The 26,935-nt window shown below is 37.8% G+C and overlaps 1 protein-coding gene across 3 annotated transcripts in view; it reads left to right on the top strand.

Annotated features, from left to right (window-relative positions):
* Positions 1-26,935, top strand: part of ADK (adenosine kinase) — a 511,842-nt gene that overhangs the window by 12,896 nt on the left and 472,011 nt on the right. The window contains exon 1 of one of the 3 annotated variants that reach the window (XM_059899209.1): positions 13,705-14,027. The exons of the other annotated variants lie outside the window; for them this stretch is intronic. Coding sequence (XP_059755192.1) covers positions 14,014-14,027 — 14 coding nt within the window. The 5' untranslated portion in view covers positions 13,705-14,013. Of the gene's footprint in view, positions 1-13,704; positions 14,028-26,935 lie in introns of those variants that run through there. 3 annotated transcript variants of the gene reach the window in all.

Genomic DNA, 26,935 nt, shown 5'->3' with positions numbered 1-26,935 from the left:
GAGATTTTGAAATTTTCCCTGATATTGATAATTTGAATCTTATGACTTAGCATTATTAATTATTATAATTATATGGGATAACTGTTACTGTTCACAGAGTTTAATATGCTCAAGATTATACAATAAGTGGCAGAGATAGGATTCAAACCTGAATCTGATTTATTTTTAGTGATTAGCTCAAATATTCAGGTATTGTATAAACAATAGAACAGGAATCAACAGTGATTTGTGTGATCAAAAAAAAAAAAGCAAGCCCTTTGCTTCAAAAAATACTCCTGTTATATATGAAACAATTACTAGTAATCTGCTAAAAAGCTGTTAATCTTTTAATATTATTAATTCAAATTTTATGAAAATGTTCTACGAGATCTGAGATGGCAGTGATGAGAATTCTGTTTCATTAAAAATGACCTACAGCCACAATTAGTCTTGGACCTCATACAAAAAAAAAAAAAGCAACATTTTTAAAGAAATGATAAAATGTTCAGTTAGCCTACTTTTAAGAATATGACTATAACATTTCATTAAGTTCAAATAATATTTAAAAACCTCAGTTTTATAATGCTTGATAACCATAGGAAAAAGGAAGTAGGGGTAGGAAAATACAGATCTGTGAAAAGACGGGGGGAAGTAAAGGGAAGTGATAAAAAAGGAAAAGGCTCATTCCTCTTAGCTATTTCTGATTTCTACATAACTTCCAACATCAGACATCTCTGCTTTTCAACTTTTCACTCAGCTCTGAGGTGTGTATGTGAGTTTGTGAGAAGCTTCTTATTATGAACCTGTGGGCTGTTAGCATGGGGCAAGGAAAAAGAGCTTTGTATTAGGAATCAGAACACCTGGGTCCTATTAAGGTTTCTGTCCAGATTTGTGTATGCACCTGTGAAGTGAGTAGTACAGATTAAAATGCTTTTCAAACTAGATCATGAATCAATTTGGGTGTAGAAAAAGTGGTATTTTATAAAAGGAAAATAGAAAAGGTCAATGCATTGAATATGGTAAAGGTAAGTATTGCTTTGTGAAACGTTTCCATTATGTATATTTATGGAGTATTAGTTGCAATGCAAAATGTATTTTTCACAATGAGTTTGGTTTTCTGTACTAAAATTTAGTGGCTTAAAAGAACAGCCATTTTATTAAGAGTTCATGGTTTTGTGGGTCAGGAGTAGCTGGTTGATTCTTCCGCTCCTTGTGCTATTGACTAGGACCACTTGGAGGTATTTAGCTGATAACAGGTCCGGTGTGGAGGGTACAAGTTGTCTTTGCTCATTTGCCTGGTGTTTTGGTAGTGGTGGCTGGCAATCTTGGCTTAGCTGGGTTCCTCTCTTTCTCTGTGTGGTTTGAGGGCCTCTCCATGTAGTTTCCTCAGCCTGGTAGTTGGACCTCTTAGATGGCAACTCAGGGCTCCAAGAGACCAAGGCAGGAGCTGGCAGTCCTTTAAGGCTAGCCTGGAATCTGGTCAAAGGAGTCATAGTTTAGCCCATATTTAAGGGGAGGGGACATAGACTCTTGTCTCCAAGAAACTGGCCATTTTTAATCTGCCACAATTATAGTAAAATAATTTTGAAAACCATGACTGAATTTATCCAACCTTTTAATTCTGTTATTGCCTTTTGAAAGATGATTAATTTCAATAGTCTACTCCCCTGCACCCCGCCACGCGTACCCCTAACATTGGAAAATGTGTCAATTTTTGATTTCAAAGTGCAGAGTTTAATTTAAATATGTATAGTATTTTTCCATGGAACTGTGAGTTTTAGGTTGTAGAAATAATTTAAGGTCTAAAAATTTCTGTGGAGTCTTAAGATAAGTTTGCTACCTAACACTACCTGAAAAGTCTATTTGGCATTCAGTAAGAACTGCCTTCTTACAATGCCTGAAGATTACATTTGGATTTAATTACTTCTTCCCTTCACATACAGGCAGTCTGAAGCTGTTATGTTTTTGTTGAAATCTGAAAAAGTGAGAAATCTGCTCCCACCAACCCCCATTCCACCCCTCAGTAAAGAAAACAAAACCGTTAAACGTTTTTGTTAAAAACCTAAAAGTTGTTATCACAAGAAAAAAATCTTTGTAACTATTTATGGTTATGGATGTTAACTAGACTTATTGTGATGATCATTTTGCAATATATACAAATACTGAATCATTACGGTGTACATCTGAAGCTAATCTAATGTTATATGTCAGTCATACCTCAAAAAAAAAAAGGATTAATTCTTGTAAAATGCAGGTTTTCTGGTGTACTGTATCTTTAGGTGACAGAGTGGTTTCCAGAAGAGGACTATTCCCTGTGACAGAGCTGTAGGGATTTGAGGAAATGTCCATGTCAGAATATCTGCCCATATTTGGAATATTAATAGCACTTTCTTAAGATATAAGCAAAAGGACTTATCTTCTCATACCCTTGGCTATTTAGAATCCCAGATCTTGAAACAGTGTTTGGGTTTAACCCCTGGCTTTTGGGGAATGGGTTGGGCTGGTTGTTTGACTAGTTATGCTGCAGAGTCATTCTTCTTTGCCTCAGTCTGCAGACAAACGTCCTGTTTTTCAGATAAACCACATTCATCGTAAATGCTCCTCCACCCCAGTCTATTTTTTTCCCACCGAGGAAGACATGATGATGGTCAAGATTTCCTTCAAAGTAATTAAGGAGGAGAATGTGAAAAATTATAAGAGCTTAGAATGAAATTCTGTGGGTTTAGATGCCAGTATTTAAAAATAACTATTTAAACCCACCCCCAAATGAAATGGGAATGGGAGAACTTATGTGTATTTTAAACTTATAAACAGGCATATGAGGATAAATGTCTTATAAGTTATAGATGATTAGTTACACCAAAATAACAATTTTTGGAATAATATTATATATACACACATACCTATGTACATAGTTTGTGTATGTGAACATATATCAAACCCTGATATTGGTAGTCCCGTCACATTGCATTTCTTGATGAACTTATATAACTATTGAGGCAATAAAAAAAATTTGTTCTTAACGTTTCCTATACCTGATTCTCTCATATATGTAATGAATCATTAGGAAATCTGCACGACGACCCACCCCAAAAGCTAATGATCCTTCCCCTTTAACTTGAGATTACATGATCACATTAAGTAACCACTGGGTGAAGTAATCTCCATTGAAAGCACTCCAAGGAGTGCTATGGTATATATACTATATTTATATCTATAATTTTAATTCTACTTGACTGTTGTGCTGTATAAAGAAAGACACTTCAAAGATTACATTTTTCCCAACACAACAGTTTTGGTGGGCTCTTTGCACTTCTCTCCCTCCCAGGTTTCGCAGTAACTCTGAGACTACTATCACTACCACCTCCACCACCATCACCACTGTATAAACTTCCAAGTCTTTCAACTTTAAATATCTAGTTATTGCAGAAAAGCAGTCTACCCTATTTCCACAAGGAGGGGTTTCACTCTAAATATTTCACTATTTCTCTCTGCACCCTGAAATCCAATTTCAGGTCAGTCTTTAGGCAGATGAGAGCCAGTACCAGTCTGTGTCTTGTCCCACAGACTGTGAGAGAAGATGGCCGTCTGCCCATGTAGTAGGGTGGAAGATAGGGCCTTCAAATCTAGGTCAGTCCTCATCAGCGGAGACTATGAAATTGCTGGTTCCTATTATTAGGATACTCTCTTAGAAAAAAAACCCCCAAAAAACATTGAATAAAAGAAAACTTTTTATAAAACCAGTTCCATCATTTCTCAAGCAACCCATTAGAAATTTCTATTTCTTAGGACTCTTTTTGGATAAAACTGCATGTTTAATTTGAGACCACATTTATTTTTACTCTTATATAGTAGAACATGATAGGCACTAGGAGTTAGAGGATATGCCCAAGGACTAATATAAGTAAAAAAAAATTTGTTTTTTTTACAGTGGAACCTTTTGTGGACATTTGTGGTTTCAACTTATGAGTCTTGAAAGATCTTGATAAGAAATAATTTGTAATTTTACTAAAGCCTAAATTTGATTTGCATAAAGTGAATGGCTGGGGTGGGAGATTTACTTAGTTTTATAGTAAATTTAACCACTTGCTATTCATTGTGTGCCCCTAAATTCTTGCAGAGTGGTAAAAAAGATGTTTTTCTTTGTCAAAAATCAGTCTTGTGATTTTGACAGAAATGAAATTGTGGTTGAAATTTTTAAAAATGAAGAGGTCTAAGAAATGATTCTTGGTGGCAATTAGGAGTCTTGGCTAAATTAAAGACAAAAATAGCAGATTCATTGGCTGCTCAGATTTAATCTCTGAATAAGCACATATGGAAATAAAGGAAGCAATTTCTGAAAGTATTTCATATGATGCTCTGGCTAGTAAGAAAGCTGTTACCGGACTACTACATCTTATGGGTTGAAGTCATAGTGTGGTGTTCTGAAATTTGGGTGTTTATAAAAGTCTCAGACTTATGTCAGTCTGTCTTGGGTTTACTTTGGTAACACTGTACAGTGGTAATTAGCCCCACTTCTGCAGTCAGGCTACCAGAGTTTGGATTTCTGTTCTGTAACATGTGACTTTCAGCAAATTATTTAACCTCTTTGAGCTTCAATTTCTTTAAATGTAAAATGGTGATAATAAAATATCTTCTGATAAGGTTTTTGTAAATTCAAATGAGATAGTACTTGAAACATATATAGCATGGTGTCTGGCACATATTAAGCACTCATTAAGTTTTACCTGTTAGTTTACTTATATACATATTTAGTGGCTGCTAGCAGGTGACTGCTAAGGTAGAATGGTTCCCTTCTTAGGGTGTTGTTCAAATGAAACTGCATATACAATTCTGGACAACTATTTTTAGTCTATTAATAGAAAGCAGTAGGCATTACAGAGTAAGAAAGACTAGAAAGAAAAATCTGTTTCCCTTCCCAAGTCTTTATCTCTATCCCTGACCTCCCCTGGAACTTGTCCTTTGAACTTCTTTCTTGTCTTTCCCTTTTATCTCAGTAACAGCAGCGCCATTTACTCAATTTAGTCCAAATTTATCCAATTTAGTCTAAAATCTAGGAGTTACTCTTGACTCCTTTATTTTCCTTAGTCCCCCATATTCCTGTCATTCTATTGGGTTGGCCAAAAAGTTCCTTCAGTTTTTAAGTAAAAAAAGACACATTTTTCATTTTCACCAAGAACTTTATTGAACAGCGTATTCCCCATTTTGTTCCACTACCTTCTGCCATATTTCACGCAACTTCATAATGCCATCTTCCCAAAACTTTTTATCTTTTTGAGCAAAAAACCGTTCCAGGTACCTTTTACAGTCTTCCAGGGAATTGAAATTTTTTCCATTAAGAATTTTGTAAAGACTGAAATAGATGGAAATCTGAAGGTGCAATGTCTGGTGAATACGGCGGGTGATTCAGAACTTCCCAGCCAAGCTGTAACGGTTTTTGCCTGGTCATCAAAGAAACATGTGGTCTTGTGTTATCCTGATGGAAGATTATGTGTTTTCTGTTGACTAATTCCAGACCCTTTTCGTTGAGTGCTGCTTTCAGTTGGTCTAATTGTGGGTGGTACTTGTTGAAATTAATCACTTGGTTTTCCAGAAGGAGCACATAATAGGGGACTCCCTTCCAATCCCACCATATACACAACATCACCTTCTTTTGATGAAGACCAGCCTTTGGTGTGGTTGGTGGTGGTTCATTTCATTTGCCCCACGATCTCTTCTGTTCCACATTGTACAGTATCCACTTTTCATCGCCTGCCACAATTTGTTTTAAAAACGGAATGTTTTTGTTATGTTTAGGTAGAGAATCGCATGTGGAAATATGGTCAAGAAGGTTTTTTTTTGCTTAACTTATGTAGAACCCAAACATCAGAGCGATTAACATAACCAAGCTGGTACAAATGATTTTCAACACTTGATTTGGATATTTTGAGTATGTCAGCTATCTCCTGTGTGGTATAATGTTGATTGTTCTCAGTTAACGTCTTGATTTGATCGCTGTCAACTTCAGTGGGTCTACCCAACCGTGGAGCATCGTCCACGAGAAATCTCCAGCACGAAACTTCGCAAACCACTTTTGACACATTCGATCAGTCGCATTCTCCATACACTGCAGAAATCTTTTTTTGTGTTTCAGTTGCATTTTTACCTTTCTTGAAATAATAAAGCATAATATGCTGAAAATGTTGCTTTTTTTCTTCCAACTTCAGTATTAAAATGGCTACACAAAAATTCACCAATTTTGACGTTTTTTTTTTAAATGCACTCTGATATGACAGCTTTCACAATACAATCTAACAAAATTGTTTCGAATGAAGTTAAAGACAACTAAGGGCTACTAGAGCCATCTTATGGAAAAAACCGAAAGAACCTTTTGGCCAACCCAATACCTCCAAAATGTGCATTTACTTCTTTCTATGTCCACCACTATCTTCATTGTTCAAACCACAATTATTTGTCATCTTTATTACTGTAATAGGCTTTTAATTTAGTCTTTCTGCTTTCATGCTCCTTTGATCCCTTCTCTACACTATAACCAGGTTGATCTTTTAAAACAAAATCAGATCATGTCATTCCTCTGTTTAGAACTTAATTACAGTGGCTTCCTGTCTTGCTTATAATAAAGTCTAAACTTCTTAGGCTCATCAAAGCTAAGACGTTCTGCTTCTTTCTCGGACCACAACCTTTTGCCCCTCCCCTTTTTTTCACACTGGCCTTCCAGTTATTTTAGAGCTGTCTGTCTGTCTGGAATCCCTTCCCCCACCTTGCTCTTCCTTGTCATTCAGTTTTCTCCTACTGGAGGTCTTCCCTGACTACCCACTCTAAAGGAGCCTTTCTCTATGTTATCTGCTGGTTTTAATTCTCTGCATAGCACTTATGATCATTTAATGTTCTTGTTTATTTGATTATCTGTATCTCCTCACTAGAATATAAGTTCTGTAAGGGCAGTACATGTTCTTGGTCATTGCTGAATCTCCAGTGTATTGAGTAGTAGAGAAGATCTCAATAAATATTTGTTGAGGGCTTCCCTGGTGGCGCAGTGGTGAAGAATCCGCCTGCCAATGCAGGGGACACGGGTTCGAGCCCTGGTCCGGGAAGATCCCACATGCTGCAGAGCAACTAAGCTCGTGCGCCACAACTACTGAGCCTGCGCTCTAGAGCCCGCGAGCCACAACTACTGAGCCTGTGTGCCACAACTACTGAAGCCCACGCGCCTAGAGCCTGTGCTCCGCAACAAGAGAAGCCCCCACAATGCGAAGCCCGCGCACCACAGTGAAGAGTAACCCCCGCTCGCCACAACTGGAGAAAGCCCGTGCGCAGCAATGAAGACCCAACGCAGCCAAAAATAAATAAATAAAAATAAATGAATCTATTAAAAAAAAATTTTGTTGAGTTAATGAGTGATTGATTCCTTTTTTTTTTTCTTTTGGCTGCACGGCGGCTTGTGGGATCTTAGTTCCCCAACCAGGGACTGAATCTGTGCCCTCAGCAGTCAAAGCGTGGAATCCTAACCACTGGACTGCCAGGGAATTCCCAAGTGATTGATTCCTAAAAGCTTGTTTGTGAAGTACCAGATTTATGGTAAAATAAAAATAAGAAAAATCTTTTATATAGAAAATATACTTCATCAGGTTACCAGAAATACTTCGGGTAGCGCTGTTTGTTCTGTGATGTCCTTTTTACATTTTTATGTTAAAATGCCCTTTTGTGAAATGATAGTGATATATTCAATTATATAGTTTCAAAATATATTCTTGGCAGCATAAATAATTGGGAAGCACTGTTGTCCTATACTTCTATTTTTTTATTTTATTTTTTAAAGAATCAATTATTTATTTATTTTTTTGTTGCGTTGGGTCTTCGTTGCTGCATGCCGGCTTCCTCTAGTTGCCGCGAGCGGGGGCTACTCTTCGTTGCAGTGCATGGGCTTCTCACTGCAGTGGCTTCTCTTGTTGCGGAGCATGGGCTCTAGGCACGCGGGCTTCAGTAGTTGTGGCACGTGGGCTCAGTAGTTGTGGCTCCCGGGCTCTAGAGCACAGGCTCAGTAGTTGTGGCACATGGGCTTAGTTGCTCCGCAGCATGTGGAATCTTCCTGGACCAGAGCTCGAACCCATTTCCCCTGCATTGGCAGGTGGATTCTTAACCACTGCACCACCAGGGAAGTCCCTGTCCTATACTTTTAGATTGGAAGTTTTCTTTGACTTTTAAAGATTTGTGGTTCACTGAAAATATAGAAGCACTGTGTAGGTGTTCTTGGGAGGGAGTTTTGCTAAGAATTCTTAGTAAGTAAAGTTCAGTCAATCAAATGTTATTATATTCTTCACATTCTCCTGGGAAATAAATTGTCAGGTTCCATTTAAAGATTATATTCTGTTTGAATATGTCATGTTAAAGTGAAATGTGACATAAGAATCTACAGATAATAATTAAAAGGAAATAAAAATAGTGAACCTCATAATATTTTTTGGGGTAATACATTTAGCAATGTTTCTTTGAATAACTTTGTCCATAATGAAAGCTAAGTAAAATTGCATGTGTTTTATTTTCATTAAAACTGATCAACTCTTAAAAAAGCAACCCAATTTGTATTGTTACAAGTGGACAGTTTTTTTCTTCCACTGTCCATTAAGAACTGAAAGGGACCTGAGATGTCACCTGTAACAAACTACCTGGCGTTTCAGATAAGGAAACTGATGGTCAAAGGACATACATTTTTTTGGTAGGCCTGGGATTAGAATTCCCATCTCTTTATTCCCCGGCTCCTGAACTTTACTCTGTGGCACTAATTATTTTAGGGAGACAAGTCTTAAGAAATTTCTCTTTTTGGAGTATGGTATAGATTGCTTTAAAATCTTATTTTATCAGTATTTTCTTTTCGTTTTAAAAATATTTATTTACTTGGTTGCACCGGATCTTAGTTGTGGCAGGTGGGCTCCCCAGTTGCGGCATGTGAACTCTTAGCTGTGGCATGCATGTGAGATCTAGTTCCCCGACCAGGGATCAAACCCTGGCTCCCTGCATTGGGAGTCTTAACCACTGCGCCACCAGGGAAGTCCCAGTATTTTCATTCATATGAAATGAGGAGATGTATTTTTAAGTAACATGCAGGGAAGATATTCCACATTCAATCTTGTGACAGCTGGCCTCTTAAAGGCTATGCAAAGCTCTAAAAGTGGTACTTATGCTTTTAATTTTTGTCAAGTTAAGATTTAAAATTAAATAAAATCATAAAGACATTTTATTTTTGTTATTCCTGTCTTAAAGAATCTTTACACATGAAAAGATGAGACATTTATAAAGTAAGCCTAATTCCTCTAAAAATAAGGGTAGTTTTGATGGTTGTGATTTAAAAAGACACAGGTTTTAAAAAAGAGCAGGAATAAGTTTTGTATTTTTAAACCATTTCAGAAAGGCCATTAAAATTTAATAATACAAAAATTTTATGCTAATAAAACCAACATGTAGTAGAAAATTTATAAAGTAGATCAATATAAATAATAAAGTCAAAACGACACATAATTCTACTTTCCAGAGAATCCAGAGAATCCAGTAATAACATTTTGGTGTGTTTCTTTCCAGTCTTTTTTCTGTGTATATATGGCATATATATATTTTTTAACATAGTCAAGATTATACTCTACATTCCTTTTGTTGGATTGTTTTGCTTTTTTCACTTAAGATTATATCATGAGCATTTTCCTCTGTCCTTAAAAAGTCTATGAACACATTTTATAGTAGCTTCATAACATTCTTTTGTAATTTATTTAACCATTACTCTATTTTTGCTTATTTAGGGATATAATAAATTTTTGCTACTATTAATGTGAAATGAATAACCAGGTATACACATCTTTGTTCCTGTTTGTTCTATTTTATCTATGATAGTTGCCTATAAAGTGGAATTGGTGACACATATTGCCACAAAGCTTTCTAGAAATGTACTAATATATGAAAATACTTGTTTTATTGCACGCTTAACAACAAACTGGTTGTGTTTGAAGAGAACTTTGCTATTATTTTGGGTTTGGAAGCATTTGTTTGAAAAGGTTAGTCTACATATTTGTTATGCTATCCGTAAACATATTTGTTTAACTATTTGGGATTAGCTATCTAGGTGCTTTTAGTGGCAGACTAACCACACGATTAGGTAAAGTAGATAGAATATTTACTCATCTATCTTTCCAAGAGCAAACTATTCTGACCCACTGATCTTAATTCAACTATTTGAATTAGAAGAAAGTTAATGAAGGTTAATAATTCAAACTGACTGCTTTTCCCTAAAGTGAAGAATAGGATTGAAATAAATTGCTTAAAAAATTGATTGAAAGAGTTTTTTAGTGGTTACTCGGTAGCTAACTGTGTGTGTGTGTGTGTGTGTGTGTGTTTGAGAAAAATTGGGTGGAAGAGAAAAAAAGCATGAAAGGCTGAGGAAAGGAACGTGCTGTGAATTAAAAAAGCCGCTGTCTTTATTTGGAAAAACATGTCTTTTGTCTCTACCTGATTGACTCTGAAAGAACAATCACACATGAGCCCTGTTTACTGAAATAGCATTTTTGTATCTGTACCTGCTGAAATGAACTGTTACCTAAGTACATTTTAAGTAATACACTTTTTGAAAGTTGTGTTGACTGATTATGAGTAAAAAAATCAAAGTTTTGATTGTTAGATGCAAAGTGTCACTTCTCAAAAATAAGTAGCTTTTTAAAAAATCTTTGAATGTGATATGGCTTTAATTTGATTGAATATTTGAATATTGCAGGCTTTTATCATCCCTTAATGACATAGAATATACTGTATTTGTTAAAAACGCAAAGTTTCAAATCTAGCTGTTTTGGTACCACAATTAGTTTTTTGTTAAAAATCAAAAATAGGAGTCCACAAACTATGTTAGGCATGAGTAAAAGTTCATTTATTTTTCACAAGGCCGAGTTCATGTTAGCTTTCATATCATGCTTCCCAGAGATGTAATTTTAAGAAGTGTGGTAACAACGAAGTAATAATCATGTCATGTGCTGAGGACTCTATTAGACTTTACTAGAATTAAGTTTTAATCTTCCCAATGCCCTGAAAAGAATGTAATGTGTAAACGGAGGGACACATAGGTTAAGAACCAGCCCAAGGTCATGCAGGAAGTCAAGCAGGGGTTCCAAGTCACTTCTGTCTTGCTATCTTTACAATCTTGCTACTTCCCTTTACAGCCTTGCTACTTAGCATGGCCCATGGACCAGAAGCAATTGGCAAAATCTGGGAACATAAAGGAATGCAAAATCTTGACCATAGAGACTCGCTGAATCAAACCCTTACTTTAACAAGATCACTCAAGTTATGTGTATGTATATTAAAGTTTGAAAAGCATCATACTCCATCCCATATTAAAAGTTACATGGAGGTTTTGAAATTTGTTCTAAGGATTATTCCTGGTTTTACTTTAGTTCCTGTGGGTTATCTATTAACATTTTCCATTAGAGGAGGAGGCAAACCTTTGAATTAGTCAGTGTCTCCCCTGCTTCAAATTGCTATTCTGCTGCTGCTTTGATTCAGATCTTGTTTAATCCAGAGGAACAATTGACTAGTTCTGCTTGTGGACATTTGGTCAAAGTCCCAATCAGCCAAGTATAGCTCTGTTTTTGATAGCCTTTACTCATGGACTGAACACATCAGATTTATAGTACATGGCTTCATTCTAGGTAGGATTTTCCAAACTAAAGAGAAAAATGCTAAAAAAAAAAGCGCATTTTCGAAGGAAACTTGAAATCTTTTGGAATACTTTATGTTTCAGATGGTTAGTAAGGAATGACAGATTTGTATAAATTGGTCTCTACTAATTTCATTTAGTGAACATAATTATTCTGTCACAGGGCAATGATAGGTAAGAAAAAAGCAAGGCTAACTTAGTAGAACAGCACTGTCAGGTAGAAATATAATGCAAGACATAAAATTAAAAAATTTCTAGTAGCCACATTAAAAAAGTAAAAAGAAACAGTTTAATTTAATCTTAATATATTTTATTTAACCCAGTGTAGCTAAGTATTATTTCTACATATAATCAATACAAAATTTATTACTGAGATATTCTGAATTTTTTTGTACTAAGTCTTGAAAAATTCAGTATGTATTTTATATTTACAGTGTCTCAGTTTGGATGCTAAATTTTTCACAGTTAAAAGGTGAAATGTAGTGCAATGAAAACAAAATTGTGTTTAATGGAAAAATATTTTACCTTGCTTTTGGTTTTAAAATTTAAGCTAATTAAAATTAAATAAAAATTCAGTTCCTTCAGTCACAGTATGCACACTTCAATATCACATGTTGGATTGTGTTTTTTTTTTAAATTTATTTACTTTATTATTTATTTATTTTTGGCTTGTTGGGCCTTCGTTGCTGTGCGGGCTTTCTCTAGTTGCAGCGAGTGGGGGTTACTCTTTGTTGTGGTGCACGGGGTTTCCCATTGTGGTAGCTTCTCCTGTTGCAGAGCGTGGCTCTAGGTGCGCGGACTTAAGTAGTTGTGGCACGCAGGCCCAGTAGTTGCAGCTCGCAGGCTCTAGAACACAGGCTCAGTAGCTGTGGCTCACGGGTTTAGCTGCTCTGCAGCATGTGAGATCTTCCCCCATGGGGGCTTGAACCCATGTGTCCTGCATTGGCAGGTGAATTCTTAACCACTGCGCCACCAGGGAAGCCCTGGATTGTGTTTTTAATGTAACTGATTTCACACTTATGGACTTGATCACCATCCAAATGGTTAGTAAATGAATGCCACTGGAGGTTGTGGTCTGTTTATATAAATATTTGCACAGGGAATAAATAAAAACTATTTAGGTCATAAAGCGCTTACTGATTATCCTCCATTCTGTCCTTCCCGTAGTTGGAATTGATTTACCTGTCTTATTTATTTATTTTTGGCTGCGTTGGGTCTTTGATGGTCACATCGAACCCGTGTCCCCTGCATTGGCAGGCGGATTCTTAACTGCTGCACCACAAGGAAAGCCCCTTACCTGTTTTTTATTAGTGGTTCAGAATCAGTTTCTTAAATCTTTTAACCCCCACTAAATTGTAAGGCTAGCTCCAAGAGTTAGGGTTCTTCCAATTTTTCCCTATGGCATTAGATGCTTACTTCAGAGCGCTTCGTACTTTTCAGAAAAGTGAGGAAGTCTGACAATTAGTGTGTCAAGCAGGTAGTCTGAGTGGGCTAGTTTGGCCCAGAGGTTTTAAAACTTTACACGTGTACCTGGATCACCCGGGAACTTGCTAAAAATACCAGTGTATGGGCCTCACCTTTCTAGGTTCTGATTCACAGGTTTATAGTGAGACCGTGGACACTTCTGTATTAAAGAGCCTGTTTTAAGTGTTTCTGAATTTCAAAAACGTTTGGGGACCACAAGACTCAGCATTTGACTCTTAAAAGGCTGCGAGTTCGAATTAAAACATGTGCTGCTGTTGCCACGCGATCGATTCTACCCGGGCTGAGGTTTCCCAGGCGGCTGCTGCTTTTCTGCAGATGGGTTTTCAGGCTGTTAAACCCCATCCCCGAAGATTACCCTGACTCCGTCCCTGTCCCAAGTCCTGTTAAAGCGACCTGGGCTGGCCAAGGTAGACACGGCCATGTGACTGACAAGCCGGTTGCCTTTCGGGGCGGCCATTTTTGAGGCGGGCACCCATCCTCGTGCCCCGTAAGCCAGGAGTAGGGGGGAACTCCGTTACCAGGACTCAAGATGGCCACCGCGCCCGCTAGCCACCACGCTAGCCCGCGCGCAGGCGAACCTGCACGAGACGCGCGGGCGGCTTGCAGTTGCCCGAGGCGGCCTCGGCTAGTCTCGGGCCGCGGGCCCGGGGCAGAGCGCCCGCCCCTTCCGGGCTCGGCCAATCAGCGCGTGCGGCCGGCTTAGCGGGGGCCGCCCGCGCGCGGGGTGTGTGAGGACGCGCTCCCTGTCGCTGAGTGCCTGAGCCCAGGAGCAGTGGCTGTGGTACCTGCTGCTGCCGCCCGTGCGGACGCAGAGCATCGGACGCGAACGCTGTTGCGTGGGGCAGGAAGGTGAAGCCATGACGGCCATCAGGTAATGAGACAGAGCGGCAGCCTAAACTGCGCGCTTGCTGGGCAGTAGCCTCCTGGCTGTCGGAGAACTGTCGCCCCTTCTCTTGGGTGTTCTGGAGCCTCCCAGTGCCACCGGTCCCCCTCATGTTGGAGGCTCTCTCTGCACTTTTCATTTGGTCATTTCTGCCTTCCTCAGAAGTTTTGGGGGCTGAGGCACATGGCGGAGCCCTGCGAGTAGCCGCACCGCTGAGGTGACCCTTACCCAGATTACAGGGTTTGAAGCTTGCTGGTGAGCGTAGTGGGTTTCTCGTGAAAATGTAGCTATTTTCCCTCCCCCGGGATAGCACGAGGCCTGGGGAAGTGTGACGTGCACCGGGCGTGTCCATGCCCGCGTGTCATGCCTTCTGACAACTTCGTTGGTGGCCCAGTGCAGACCTGCAAAGTTGGCCCTTTGATGCAGGTAGATTTCCACCAAGTTGTGAAATTGTGTGTCCCAAAAATGTTTGCTTATGACTGGAATTAGTACTCTGGTTCCCCAGGTACCATCTGTTTACCTACTTTTATCTGAGAGTCACACGCAATATGGGTTTCGTGAGGTAGTAGGTATACAATGAGATCAATAAAAGAGAGGCTCCCTTCAGTTGCTCTTCCAGAGTTTGGAAGGTTCTTTTTTGGTAATGGCGACAGGATAATGGCCCTGTCCAATGTCTGCAGGTAGCATTGACTGAATGTTTGCCTTATGCTAATGAAACTATTTATAAAAAGAGATAAATTGCCTTATTTACTCAGTGTTCTGAACTGCCTCTTTTAAAGTAGACCTTGGCCTTCATTGTCCCAGAGAAAGGGAGGCCCCAGCACAAATGTGAAGAGAATAAAATTAGTTAAATTTTGGTCTGTGAGCTTCCAGCAGCCTAAGTCGTGGTGATTTAATGGTTTCTCAGTGGTGAATTTGACTACACAATGTTTAAGAAATGACTTGAGAACCTGACCCTCAGGGAAGTTAAAGTAAGATACGTAACTGTGCTGAACTGGGATGCAGTTTCTCTTAAACGGCGTAATTCTATATTAACACAAAGAGTATTTACCTCATTATGCAGAAGGAGGAATTGGGGTACTGAAGTGTGGAGGTCAACATGGAAAGATTTCACAATAAATTGTATTGGGACATATAAGTCTAGCTTTTAATGCTAACAGTATTTTATGATGAATTAGGATTATGCTGTTAAACCTAGTCAGTGCTCCCTCTTCCCACTCCCAACTCCCATCATTGTAGCCGGCTACTAATTAGGAGTGTGGGTCAAATACTTTCTATGTTAAGGGCCACTTCTTATGTGGACTCAATATTAATCCATCATCGTATTCCTGGCTACTCTTCAGTGGAGAAAAACCCAAATATAAAGCTTCTACTGCTCGGCCAGTGACAGTAGGATGTATTTTTTAACGTAGAGGTTGAATGGTGGTTGTCTTAAAAAGACTGATTTAAAGGTTAATAGCAGCCTTATTTGACTTGTGGAAGGATAGATAACTACTAATAGTTACATTTATCCTTGTTTCTTCAGATGTTAGTCTATATTTTACATAGACTTCAACTATAGTGACATGACTCAAAAAAAGATTTTTAGATATTATCTAAACCCAGCTACCACATTTATACCTGAGGAAACTGAGACCAAGAAGACTTGAGTGCCTTGTGCAAAATAAGTTAGTGGCAGAGTTAGGAACTGAATCCAGATACCCATGATATAGTGCTCTGCATGATACCTTTATAAAAACAACATACTAAAATTTCCTGGAAAAGCTGCTTCTGTGAACAAAAATTTTAGAGTATTCTGAGAGACATCTATAGTAACTCTCTTGCTTTCCTGTAGTCCTCCAAGGAACTTAATAACTTAGGTTTAGGAGTAGGCAGGGAGACTTCTGAAGTTGAAGCAACTCTATATATGTGGTGACAGTTTTAAATGGGTTGGTAATCTTACAGATAGCAGCTGGTTCCCAGTGAGGACTGCATTTAATGCAATTTTGTCATACCTTTAGTTTTCACGTTTATGATGTTAGGCATATACCCATTTTGTACCCAGTTTAACGGTAGCCGAAAGGATGGATACTACCTACTTGCTTTTAATACTGGTGCGGAGAATGATCAAGGTCACCAAGCTATCAAAATCTGACTTTGTGTCTAATGTTTTTTATACCACACTTAAAATAATTGCTGCTAAATATAGTAATATGTGACTCCTCGCAATGACTACGACAGAATACCTCAATAGGATTGGAAACAAGTGAGGGCCAGTGGTCAACATACCTAGGTTCTAATTGAGGGTATTTTTCTGAGTTACTGATCTTCTTTTTCTCTTTTTTCCTTCTCTGGACATTTGTTTAATGGAATACTCAGTGATGGTGATACAAATATGTATTCCACAGCGTTGCTGGTTAGATATGAAAGTGTTCTTATATTTTAAGGCGTTTTATAAATGGAGTATTCTCTTCTTGTTGAAAGCAATTTGGTCCCCTTAGAGAATGGTGTCGTCTGAAAATAAATGTTTAAATCTTATATTTTTTAAACAGGAAGTGAACTGACCTAATTCCCTCATTTTACAGTTGAAGAAACTGAAGCCAAGAGATACTGTGATTTGTTCAGGTTCACACAAGTAGTTGCATATCTTGAACTAGAACCCAGATCTCTAGATACTTAGTTTAGTGCCCTTTCCAGTGTAGCATTCAACTATTATGAATTCCTAAATATTTAAATCAAAAGAATTTAAAATCTTTGAATAAGTTTGGCTGGAGAATTTGACTCTTTGACTTTTACTATTATTTGTATTCTACTCTACTACACCATTACTAATGAAGAGTTTACATCCGGTAAAGCCGATTATCAGATTATGTATATCAGATTCCAGCTTGTCTTCATGTGAGAAATAATAAAACATTTTTAATTGCCCCAACAGGAAAGTTGACACTTGAGTTAAAATTCAGGAGACATAGGAAAATGTAGAATGTCAGGACTAGAAGAGAATCTTAGAGAGCATTTTACTCTTTTTTTTTTTTTTTCTCTTAATTTTTTTTTTTTTTTAAATTTTATTTATTTTTGGCTGCATTGGCTCTTAGTTGCTGTGTACGGGCTTTTCTCTAGTTGTGGCGAGCGGGGGCTATTCTTCGTTGTGGTGCAGTGGCTTCTCCTGTTGCGGAACACGGGCTCTAGGTACGTGGGCTTCAGTAGTTGGGGCACGCAGGCTCAGTAGTTGTGGCTCGCGGGCTCTAGAGCACAGGCTCAGTAGTTGTGGTGCACGGGCTTAGTTGCTCAGCGGCATGTGGGATCTTCCCCAACCAGGGATTGAACCCTTGTCCCTTGCATTGGCAGGTGGATTTTTAACCACTGCACCACCAGGGAAGTCACCATTTTACTCTTTTTCTTTTTCTATACTGGACCTTGAGGCCCAAAGTGAAGTAATATATCCTAGTTTGGCAGTGATAGAGCTTAAGAGAGAATTTAGGTCTCCTAACTCCTACATTATGCACTTTTCAGTGAGCCAACAGTATTTCAAAATACTCCTATGAATATTGCCTTCCTGACATGAATGTCTCATCTGGTTTTGGGCATTGCTTACAGCTTGAGTTTGTGCCAGGGAAGACTGGGAAAATGAGGTACGGAGACAGGGAGAGTGTTTGCTGTAGAGCTGAGGAACCCAATTCTTTGGCTTTCCCAGACAAGTCAGGTTTGGTTTAAGACTATTCTGGGACTTGACATGACTGCCCTACATGATAATTCTGTAACCACTTCTGTGGGTTAAGCCTACATTGGGAAATTTATGTGGGCTGTGGGTGGGGTCCTGGGGTATTTTTCTCCTAACACTCAAGACTTTGAGGTACATCCAGTAGGATCTGCCAAGCCACTCAGATGGAGAACATTCATATCGAGACTAAATTCTGGCTAAGTCTGAAACTGCCTTGTTTTGTTAAATGGTATCTTTAGAACCTTTAAACAGAATTTTCAAACTCACTTCAGGACTTGTGTCTTAAGAATTATAAATTTCATATTATTGTACGAACTTTTTTATGCCATGAGACTTCTTAGTGAGGCTAATGAGTTTTTAAAATAAAATGAAAAATGAAATTGTTTCATTTATGAAATATTTTGAAGAACTAAAGCAGGAATCCTTCCCTTGGAGAACTGCAATGTCAGCTGTTAATACTCATTTATAAATAGGTCATCTTTGTTTGAAAAAGCATACAAGGTTTTCTAATTCCAAATCTTTCCAGCCACAGTATTGCTATATTAAGCAGAACTGTCAAAGATGAAATGGAACCAAAATGTCTAGACTGTTTAAATGTTAACCCTTTCCTGTAACATTGGTTAACAATCATGCCTATTTACCTCTTCATACCTACTCAGTTTTAAAACGTTATTTTAAAACATACTGTAATAAAACGTAAGTCTGAATTCTTATTTTCACATAGCATAGCTGGCTTATAAATAGGATGACCATATGTCCCAGTTTGCCCAGGACAGTCCTGGATCATGCCTTTTATCCTGGCATAATTATTAATAGCTCTTCCTTTATTCTCAGAAGTATCCCATTTGGATAATAAATTATCTAGTTACCTACTTACACACTATAATTTTGTTGTAGTAGATTTTGGTTGTTTAAATGTTACTTGAAATACGACCATAAGGTGATGGAATATTAGCTTATTTTGGCTAGATTTGGATATTTTGCATTGGTCGGACATTTTTATTGTGTTGAGAGTTCTTACTGTCTCAGAGTAGTATATTGAACAAGAAAGCACATGATTTGAAGTTAGGTATCATTTATTTGTTGTCTGACCTTTGGCAGGTTATAGAACTTTGCTGAACCTTTTGTTTCTCTTAAACAGATAATAGCAATACCTACACTACAGGGTTATTGTGAGGATTTAAAGGCAAGAACATACATAAAAATGCTTTATAAGCTGCAAATTGCTATGTAATTGTTAGTCATTAGTATGTCACACATGTGCTCCTGAAAATTGAATTTTAAATTAATGATTTTATCTTGTTTAGGGAACCTTGCTATATAATAGCACAATCTTTTAGAAGTGTTTTTACTGTAATGGGGAGCAGGGAAATAATAGTTGGAGATATATGTGTCTTTGAGGTTTTTTGGGAGGGAGGGGCAGAAGTTTCAGCGTATTTGTATGCTGAAAAGAATGATACAGTAGAAAGTGAAAAAACAGATGATGCTGGACAGAGGGAAGAGATTATTTCCTTGAGTTTGCAAGAAGGCATGCCAGTATGCACAGGCTTAAATGGAAGGACTGGCCTTACATAGCCTAAGGGACACAGATAATTTCCTAGTTTGTTTACTTTTTAAAAAATGCCAACAATATAATTCATATATAGTAAAATCACAGATCCTAAGTTCACTGTATTTTGGGGGAAAAAAAGTATTTGTGTAAAACACCACCCAGATCAACTTACAAGACATGTTCATCTCCTAGAAAGTTTTTTCCTGCCTCTTTTCTTTTTTAAAAAATATTTATTTATTTATGTATTTATTTATTTTGGCTGCGCCCAGTCTTAGTTGCTGCATGTGGGCTTCTTAGTTGCAGCATGCCGACTTCTTAGTTGCTACATGCGAACTCTTAGTTGTGGCACGCATGCGGGATCTAGTTCCCTGACCAGGGATCGAACCCAGGCCCCCTGCATTGGGAACCCGGAGTCTTACCCACTGGACCACCAGGGAAGTCCCTCCTGCCTCTTTTCAATCAATCTCATTCCCTGCACCATCCAGGCAATCATTTTCTGGCTTCTATTAGTAGAGATTAGTTTTGTATATTCTATAACTTTATATAAATGGAATCATACGATAAGTCTGATTACTTTTATCTGATTACTGTTGTTCAATAACAATTTTGATATTCATCCATTTTGATGTGTGTGTTAATAGTTTGTTCCTTTTCACTGCTGAGTAAGATCCCATTATATGGATATAGCAACAATTCTGTTGATGGACTTTGGCTTGTTTTCAGGGTTTGCTTATTGTAAATGAAGCTGCCATGAACATTCGTGTGGACGTGGGTAAATGCCCAGGTGTGGAATTGCTGTGTTCTAGTGTAGATGGATGTTTAACTTCAGAAACCACCGAACTGTTTTCTAAAATAGAAAACAGAATACATTAAACATTCAGTGTTATAAGAGTTCCAGTTACTCCACTTTCTTGACAATGTTTGGCATTTTTGATTTTAGCCATTCTGATGGGCGTGTAGTTATATTTCATTGTAGTTTTAGTTCATTGATTGCTAATAATGTGATTATAGACCATTTGCTTATCTTTTTTTTTTTTAAAGTTCATTTTTATTTTATTTTATTTTTTTTAAATTTTATTTATTTATTTATGGCTGTGTTGGGTCTTCGTTTCTGTGCGAGGGCTTTCTCTGGTTGTGGCAAGTGGGGGCCACTCTTCATTGCAGTGCGCGGGCCTCTCACTATCGCAGCCTCTCTGGCTGCGGAGCACAGGCTCCAGACGCGCAGGCTCAGCAATTGTGGCTCACGGGCCTAGTCGCTCCGCGGCATGTGGGATCTTCCCAGACCAGGGCTCGAACCCGTGTCCTCTGCATTGGCAGGCAGATTCTCAACCACTGCGCCACCAGGGAAGCCCTATCTTTTCTTTTGAACTTCCAGTTCAAGTCTTACCCATATTTGTAAATATGGTATTTGTAAGTATAAGCTGTCTTTTTGTTGCTGATTTGTAATTCTTTCAATACTTCAGATACAAGTTATTTGTTAGATATTACAAACAAACATACATACCTTCCTGTGCAGCAAATATTTTCTCCCTGAGCCAGGTCTTTTCATTTTCGTAACAGTGTCTTTTGGGAGCAGAAGTTTTAAAATTTGAAATTGAATTCATTGATTTATTTTATTTTATGTATATTACTTTTTGGGTTCTTAGAAATCTTTCCTTCTTCTATCCCAAGGTTGTGAAACTATTCTCTTATGTTTTCTTCTGGAAGCCTTGTAGTTTCAACCTTCACATTTAGGTCTAAGATCCATCTTAAGCTGATTTTTTGCTATGGTGTAAGGGTTTCCTCAAAAGGATTCTCAGTCAGTAGATTAGATAGATGTAGGACTTTCCTGGACTCACTGTTCTGATCTGTTGACCTATTTGTATATTGTTACACCAATACCACACTTTCTTAATTATTGTAGCTTTGTAAGCTTGGTACTGTTTCTTTAAATTTTTGATAGAATTCAGCAGGGAAGCCACCTGGGCCTGGAATATATTTTGGATGAAGGGGTGAAAGGTTTTAAATTACAGATTTCAATTTCTTATTAAAGAAATGATAAATGAGTGTTCAGATTTAACATTTTTTCCTGTGTCAGTTTTGGTAAGTTGCATTTTTAAAGAAATTTATTCTGAATTGTTGGATTGTTAAAAAGTTGTTTATAGTATACTGTTACTGCCTGTAGGAACTGTTTTATGTCCCCTTTTTCATTCCTGGTATTAGTACTCCTCCCACGCCTTTTTTTTTTTTTTTAACTTTTTGGGATCATTCTTGTTAGGGATTTATCAAACGTATTAATCTTTTCAAAAGCCCAGATTTGGGTTTTGTTGAACTTCTGTTTTTTTTTTTTTAATTTATTTATTTATTTTTAGCTGTGTTGGGTCTTCGTTTCTGTGCGAGGGCTTTCTCTAGTTGCGGCGAGCAGGGGCCACTCTTCATCGCGGTGCGCGGGCCTCTCACTATCACGACCTCTCTTGTTGCGGAGCACAGGCTCCAGACGCGCAGGCTCAGTAGTTGTGGCTCACGGACCCAGTTGCTCCGCGGCATGTGGGATCTTCCCAGACCAGGGCTCAAACCCGTGTCCCCTGCATTGGCAGGCAGATTCTCAACCGCTGCGCCACCAGGGAAGCCCCTGAACTTGAATTTTTGTAATAGTTTTCTATTTCATTCATTCATTCATTTATTTAATTGATTTCATTAATTTTTGCTGTCATATTTTTATTTTCTGGCTTCTACTCTTTTGGATTTAATTTACTCTTTTTCCATTTTGTTTTGAGTTAGAAGTTTAGACCATTGATTTTAAACCTTTCTTGTTTTCTAACATGTGCATTTCATATATAAAATGTTCCCCTCAGTACTTTTTTAACTACATGATACAAATTTTGATATGTGTGTTCGGTTCAAATGATTTTCTAATTTCTAGTGTGATTTCTGTCATCCACAGGTCATTTAGAAGTTTACTGTTTAATTTCTAAATATTTGGGGATTTTTAAGTTTTTAAAAATTGATTTTCTATTTAATTCCATGATATTTGGAGAATATATTGTTTACACATTATAAGCATATATCTGTATTATATGTATCAAGAGAGAACATAGTGTTAAGTTTCAGTCCTTTGATATCTATTGAGATGAGTTTTATAGTCTCATCTATGGTCTGTTTTGATGAATGTTACATGTGTGTTTTTTTTTTAATTTATTTATTTTTGACTGTGTTGGGTCTTCGTTGCTGCATGCAGGCCTTCTCTTGTTGCGGTGAGCGGGGGTTCTCTTCATTGCGGCGCGCGGGCTTCTCATTGCGGTGGCTTCTCTTGTTGGGGAGCACGGGCTCTAGGCACGCGGGATTCAGTAGTTGTGGCTCACGGGCTCTAGAGCACAGGCTCAGTAGTTGTGGTGCATGGGCTTAGTTGCTCTGCGGCATGTGGGATCTTCCTGGACCAGGGCTTGAACCCGTGCCCCCTGCGTTGGCAGGTGGATTCTTAACCACTGTGCCACCAGGGAAGCCCTACATGTGTTTTTAAAGTCTTTAATTTCACTCAGCAATATTTTGAGGTTTTCAGTGTAGTTGTTTTACACATCGTTTCTTCAGGAAATGAATATTGCAGTTGTTGGGTGTATTCTATAAATACCAATTAGTTTAATTGTTTTATTTACTTAGTTATTAACTAATTATTATTAATTATTAAATTGTGATATAATTCACATGCCATAAAATGCACCATTTAAAACTGTACAGCTCAGTGGTTTTTAGGATATTCAGGGTTTTGCCTCCCATCACTACTATCTAATTTCAGAACTTTTTCATCATCCCCAAATGAAGCCTCATACCTGTTAGCAGTTACTCTCCATTTCCCCTGCCCATCCCCTGGTAACCACTAATCTACCTTGTCTCTGTGAATTTGCCATATTCTGGACATTTCATAAGTGGAATCATATATTTGGGCTTTTGTGCCTGGCTTCCTTCACTGAGTATAATGTTTTCAAAGTTCATCTATGTTGTTACATGTATCAGTATTTTATTCCTTGTTATGGCTGAATAATATTCCATTGTATGTATAGACCACATTTTGTTTATCCATCAGTTGATTGATATTTTTATTTCCATTTTTTGGCTGTTATGAATAATGCTGCTATAAACATTCATGTCCAAGTTTTTGGACTTAGGAGTGGAATTGCTGGGTCATATGGTAACTTTATGTTTATATTTTTGAAGAATTGCCAAACTTTTTTGCCAAGCTGGCAGCATCATTTTATGTCTCCACCAGCAATGTGGATTCCAGTTTTTCTGCGTTCTTGCCAATACTTGTTTTTGTCTAGCAGTATCTGCTGAGAGGCTGTATGTGCTTGATGAGGCATACCATCAGTGCCCAGCCAGGCTTACAATGCTGCCATAGCCTCTATTTCCTGCTTGTGCAGAGCCTCATGCTCAGAGATGATTGCTTAGTACCTTTTCAGGTCTTTCTTGAGCATGCCCACAGGCCAGGGCATATGTATAATACATGGTCTCCTAGATTCTCAGGAATATTCAGAACTTTTCAAAACCCCTTATGGATATCTCATGCCCCACTTTTCCTTTTAAGTTTTTTTGGTTAGCTGCTTGTTTGCCACAACTGCTTCAGATGGCTGGGGTGTTAAACAATTGCAGCTGATTGTTTTTGACAAATGCCCCGGGGGAAAAGGCTGTTAGTACTGGGGAAACTCTGAGTCAGGTCAAGTAATGAGAAGTCTTGGAGTAGGAGTTTTTCGGGTAACTGCCAGTAAGCTCAAATAATAGCACTTTTCTGAAAATGGGGCTTTGAAAGAGCTCCAGTTCTGTTCCAACTCATCCAGTGGCTGGTAGGCCCCTGGTTTCCACTGTGTTTTGGGGCTGTTGCTTTTAAGGCTGCCTTGGAGCTGGGGAGGGGGGATGGGAATAGGGCAAGTTAAAATGCCACAAAGCTTGCTGTTTTTACTGAGATTCAGCCTTTTTTTTCCCCTTGAATAAATGTTCCTCAGGTGTTGCAAGCCTTTGGTTAATATGTGGAGTTCTGAAAGTGTTGCTTTTGACTTTTTTTGCTAGTGTTCTTGTTGCTTTTATGGAAGAGAGGAGTTTTGGAGGCCCTTATTCTGCCATTCCTGATGTTATCACCCTAATTGTTTCTTAAACATTTAAAAATATTACTTTTTCTTTCTTTTAAAATACAAGTTTCTTTTTTTTGTTTAATTTTGAAAGACAAGAAGTTGCAAAAAGAGTACAGAGAGTTCCTATGCACTCTTCACCCAACTTCCCCCAATTATAAATCTTACATAACCACAGTATCTTACCAAAACGAGGAAATTGATGTTGGTTTAGTACTATTAAATTGACTATAGATGTTATTAGAATATCACCAGCATTTGCATACGCTGTCTTTTATTGACATGGTGGTGGTGTGTAGTTCCTCGAAATTTTATCATGTCCAGATTCCAGATTAACACAATTAGGGTATTAAACTGTTCTGTCACCACAAAGAAACTCCTTTGTGTTATCCGTATATGGTCACACCCTCCCCCCCAGCCTTAACAGTTGTCAACTCCTGATCCGTTCTCAGTCAATGTAATTTTGTCATTTTGAGAGTGGTATATAAATAGAATTTTACAGTAGGTAACACATAGATAAGGCTTTTATTTTCCCTCACTACAGTGCCTTTGAGATCCATCCAAGTTGTATCATAGTTCATTCCTTTTTAATGCTGAATATTAGTCCATTGTATGGGTGTACCACAGTTTGTTTACCTAGTTACCTATTGAAGGACATTTGGGTTGTTTCCAATTTTTTACTATTATCAGTAAAGCTCTTATGAACATTTGTGTACACATTTCTGTGTAAACTTAAGTTTTCATTTCTCTAGGATAAATATCCAGTAGTGTGATTCCGTACCTTATTTTTGTGTTGTTTGTTTTACTAACTACTAAAAGAGGGGTGTTACAATTAACTAAGACTGAATTTGTCTATTTCTTGTGTTTCTCTCAGGTTTTCTTTTTTTCTTCCCAAGTATTTTGAAGGCATTTATTTTGTTTCTTGGTGAATTGACCTGCTTATTTTTATGAAATCCTTTTATATCTGGTGATGTCTGCCTTGTTTGATATTAATTATAGCCACTGTAGGTTTTTTATGATTAGTGTTTGCATGGTATGTCTTCTTATCCAACCTTTTTGTTTTTAAACTCTCTCTGTCTTTATATTTAAAATGTATCTCTAGTAAATGGCATTTTTTAAAAATCCAGTGTGACAGTCTTTATTTTTCAATTGCAATGTTTATCCATTTACATTTAGTGTGACTACTAATATGGTTGGGTTTAAGTATACCATCTTTTGTTTTCCATTTATCCTGTGTGTTATTATGTCTTTAATGCTTTTTTTTCTAAATTGACTATATTTTAATTTTTCATTTTATGTTGTTTATTGGGTTTTTTAGCTATACCTTGTTGTGTTCTCATTTGGTGATTGCTTTAGGAAGTGCAATATTCATTTTTAACTTATCACAACCTATTTTTTTGTTGTTGTTGCTGTTGCTTTCTTTTTGGCCGTGCTGCGCAGCTTGTGGGATCTCAGTTCCCTGACCAGGGATTGAACCCGGGCCACGGCAGTGAAGGCCTGGAATCCTAGCCACTAGGCCATCAGGGAACTCTATTACAACCTATTTTGAATTAGTGTTCTATTATTTGACCTTTGACGTAAGTACCTTTAAAATTTAACCTTACTCTAGACCCAGCCCTGATCTATGGGAGCCTGAGGTAAGCAGCAGTCTGTTGATAGAAGTCAGAATCTGGAATTGCAAAATCCCTCAAGGCCCTTGTGATTATCATATGCCAGCCATTGAGAATACAAATGTAATTAAGGTTAAAAAGACAAACAAACAAAAACTTTACCTTTTATGTTGAGATAAGTTGATTGAGATAAAGTACAAAGCAACCCTTAAAATCAATTAAAAGTTCATCAAAGAACTTAACAGAACCTAGGGAGGAGGAATGAGTAAACCTAGGAGGTGGGCAGCAGTGCCTTAGTTTATAGGAGCTGTCATTCACATTGTGAACTGCACCCTTTGAAGTTGTGCAGGGGACAGCCTGTACACTTTTACATGGGAACCCTTGGGTACGAGTTGGGCAGAAAAGATTTTCTAAGAGAGCTGGCATACGAGAAATTTTAAAAAGATGAATGGGCGTTTGCTAGGCACAGAAGTATAGGGGAAGGACCTTACAGTCAGTCTTTCAGGGTACAGTGAAGTATTATGATTAGAAAATGGATTGTATGTATGTGTTAGAATGGTGAGAGATAAAGTTAGAGAGGCACTGTATTTCAGTGGTTGTAATATGCACATTTCTTCACATTTTAACAACTCTTAGATGCATTTATGCCTTGCAATCTCCATGGGAAGTTGGAATTTTATGATTCATGGCATCTCAGATTTGATGAAATATTGTAGGTTCCAGCTAGACTCAATGTCCTTTATGTTAAAAAAGGCTTTTGTATTTTATCCTCTACATAGTTGTAAGGGGGATAACTTTTAAGTGGAAAAATATCATTATTTGTTTAAATAATATAGTTCGGTGATATTGTACAGGATTTATTGTGGCTAAAAAAATAGCAGCAGTGTAGGAATTTAGGCAAGGTCTGTAGAGCACCTAGTTAAAGGCAGCGCCAGTCG

Source organism: Balaenoptera ricei, chromosome 16, assembly GCF_028023285.1.
Source record: "Balaenoptera ricei isolate mBalRic1 chromosome 16, mBalRic1.hap2, whole genome shotgun sequence".
NCBI classification, from domain to species: Eukaryota; Metazoa; Chordata; class Mammalia; order Artiodactyla; family Balaenopteridae; genus Balaenoptera; species Balaenoptera ricei.
Note: the sequence above shows the minus strand (reverse complement) of the source record. Positions and strands in the feature narration are given on the sequence as shown.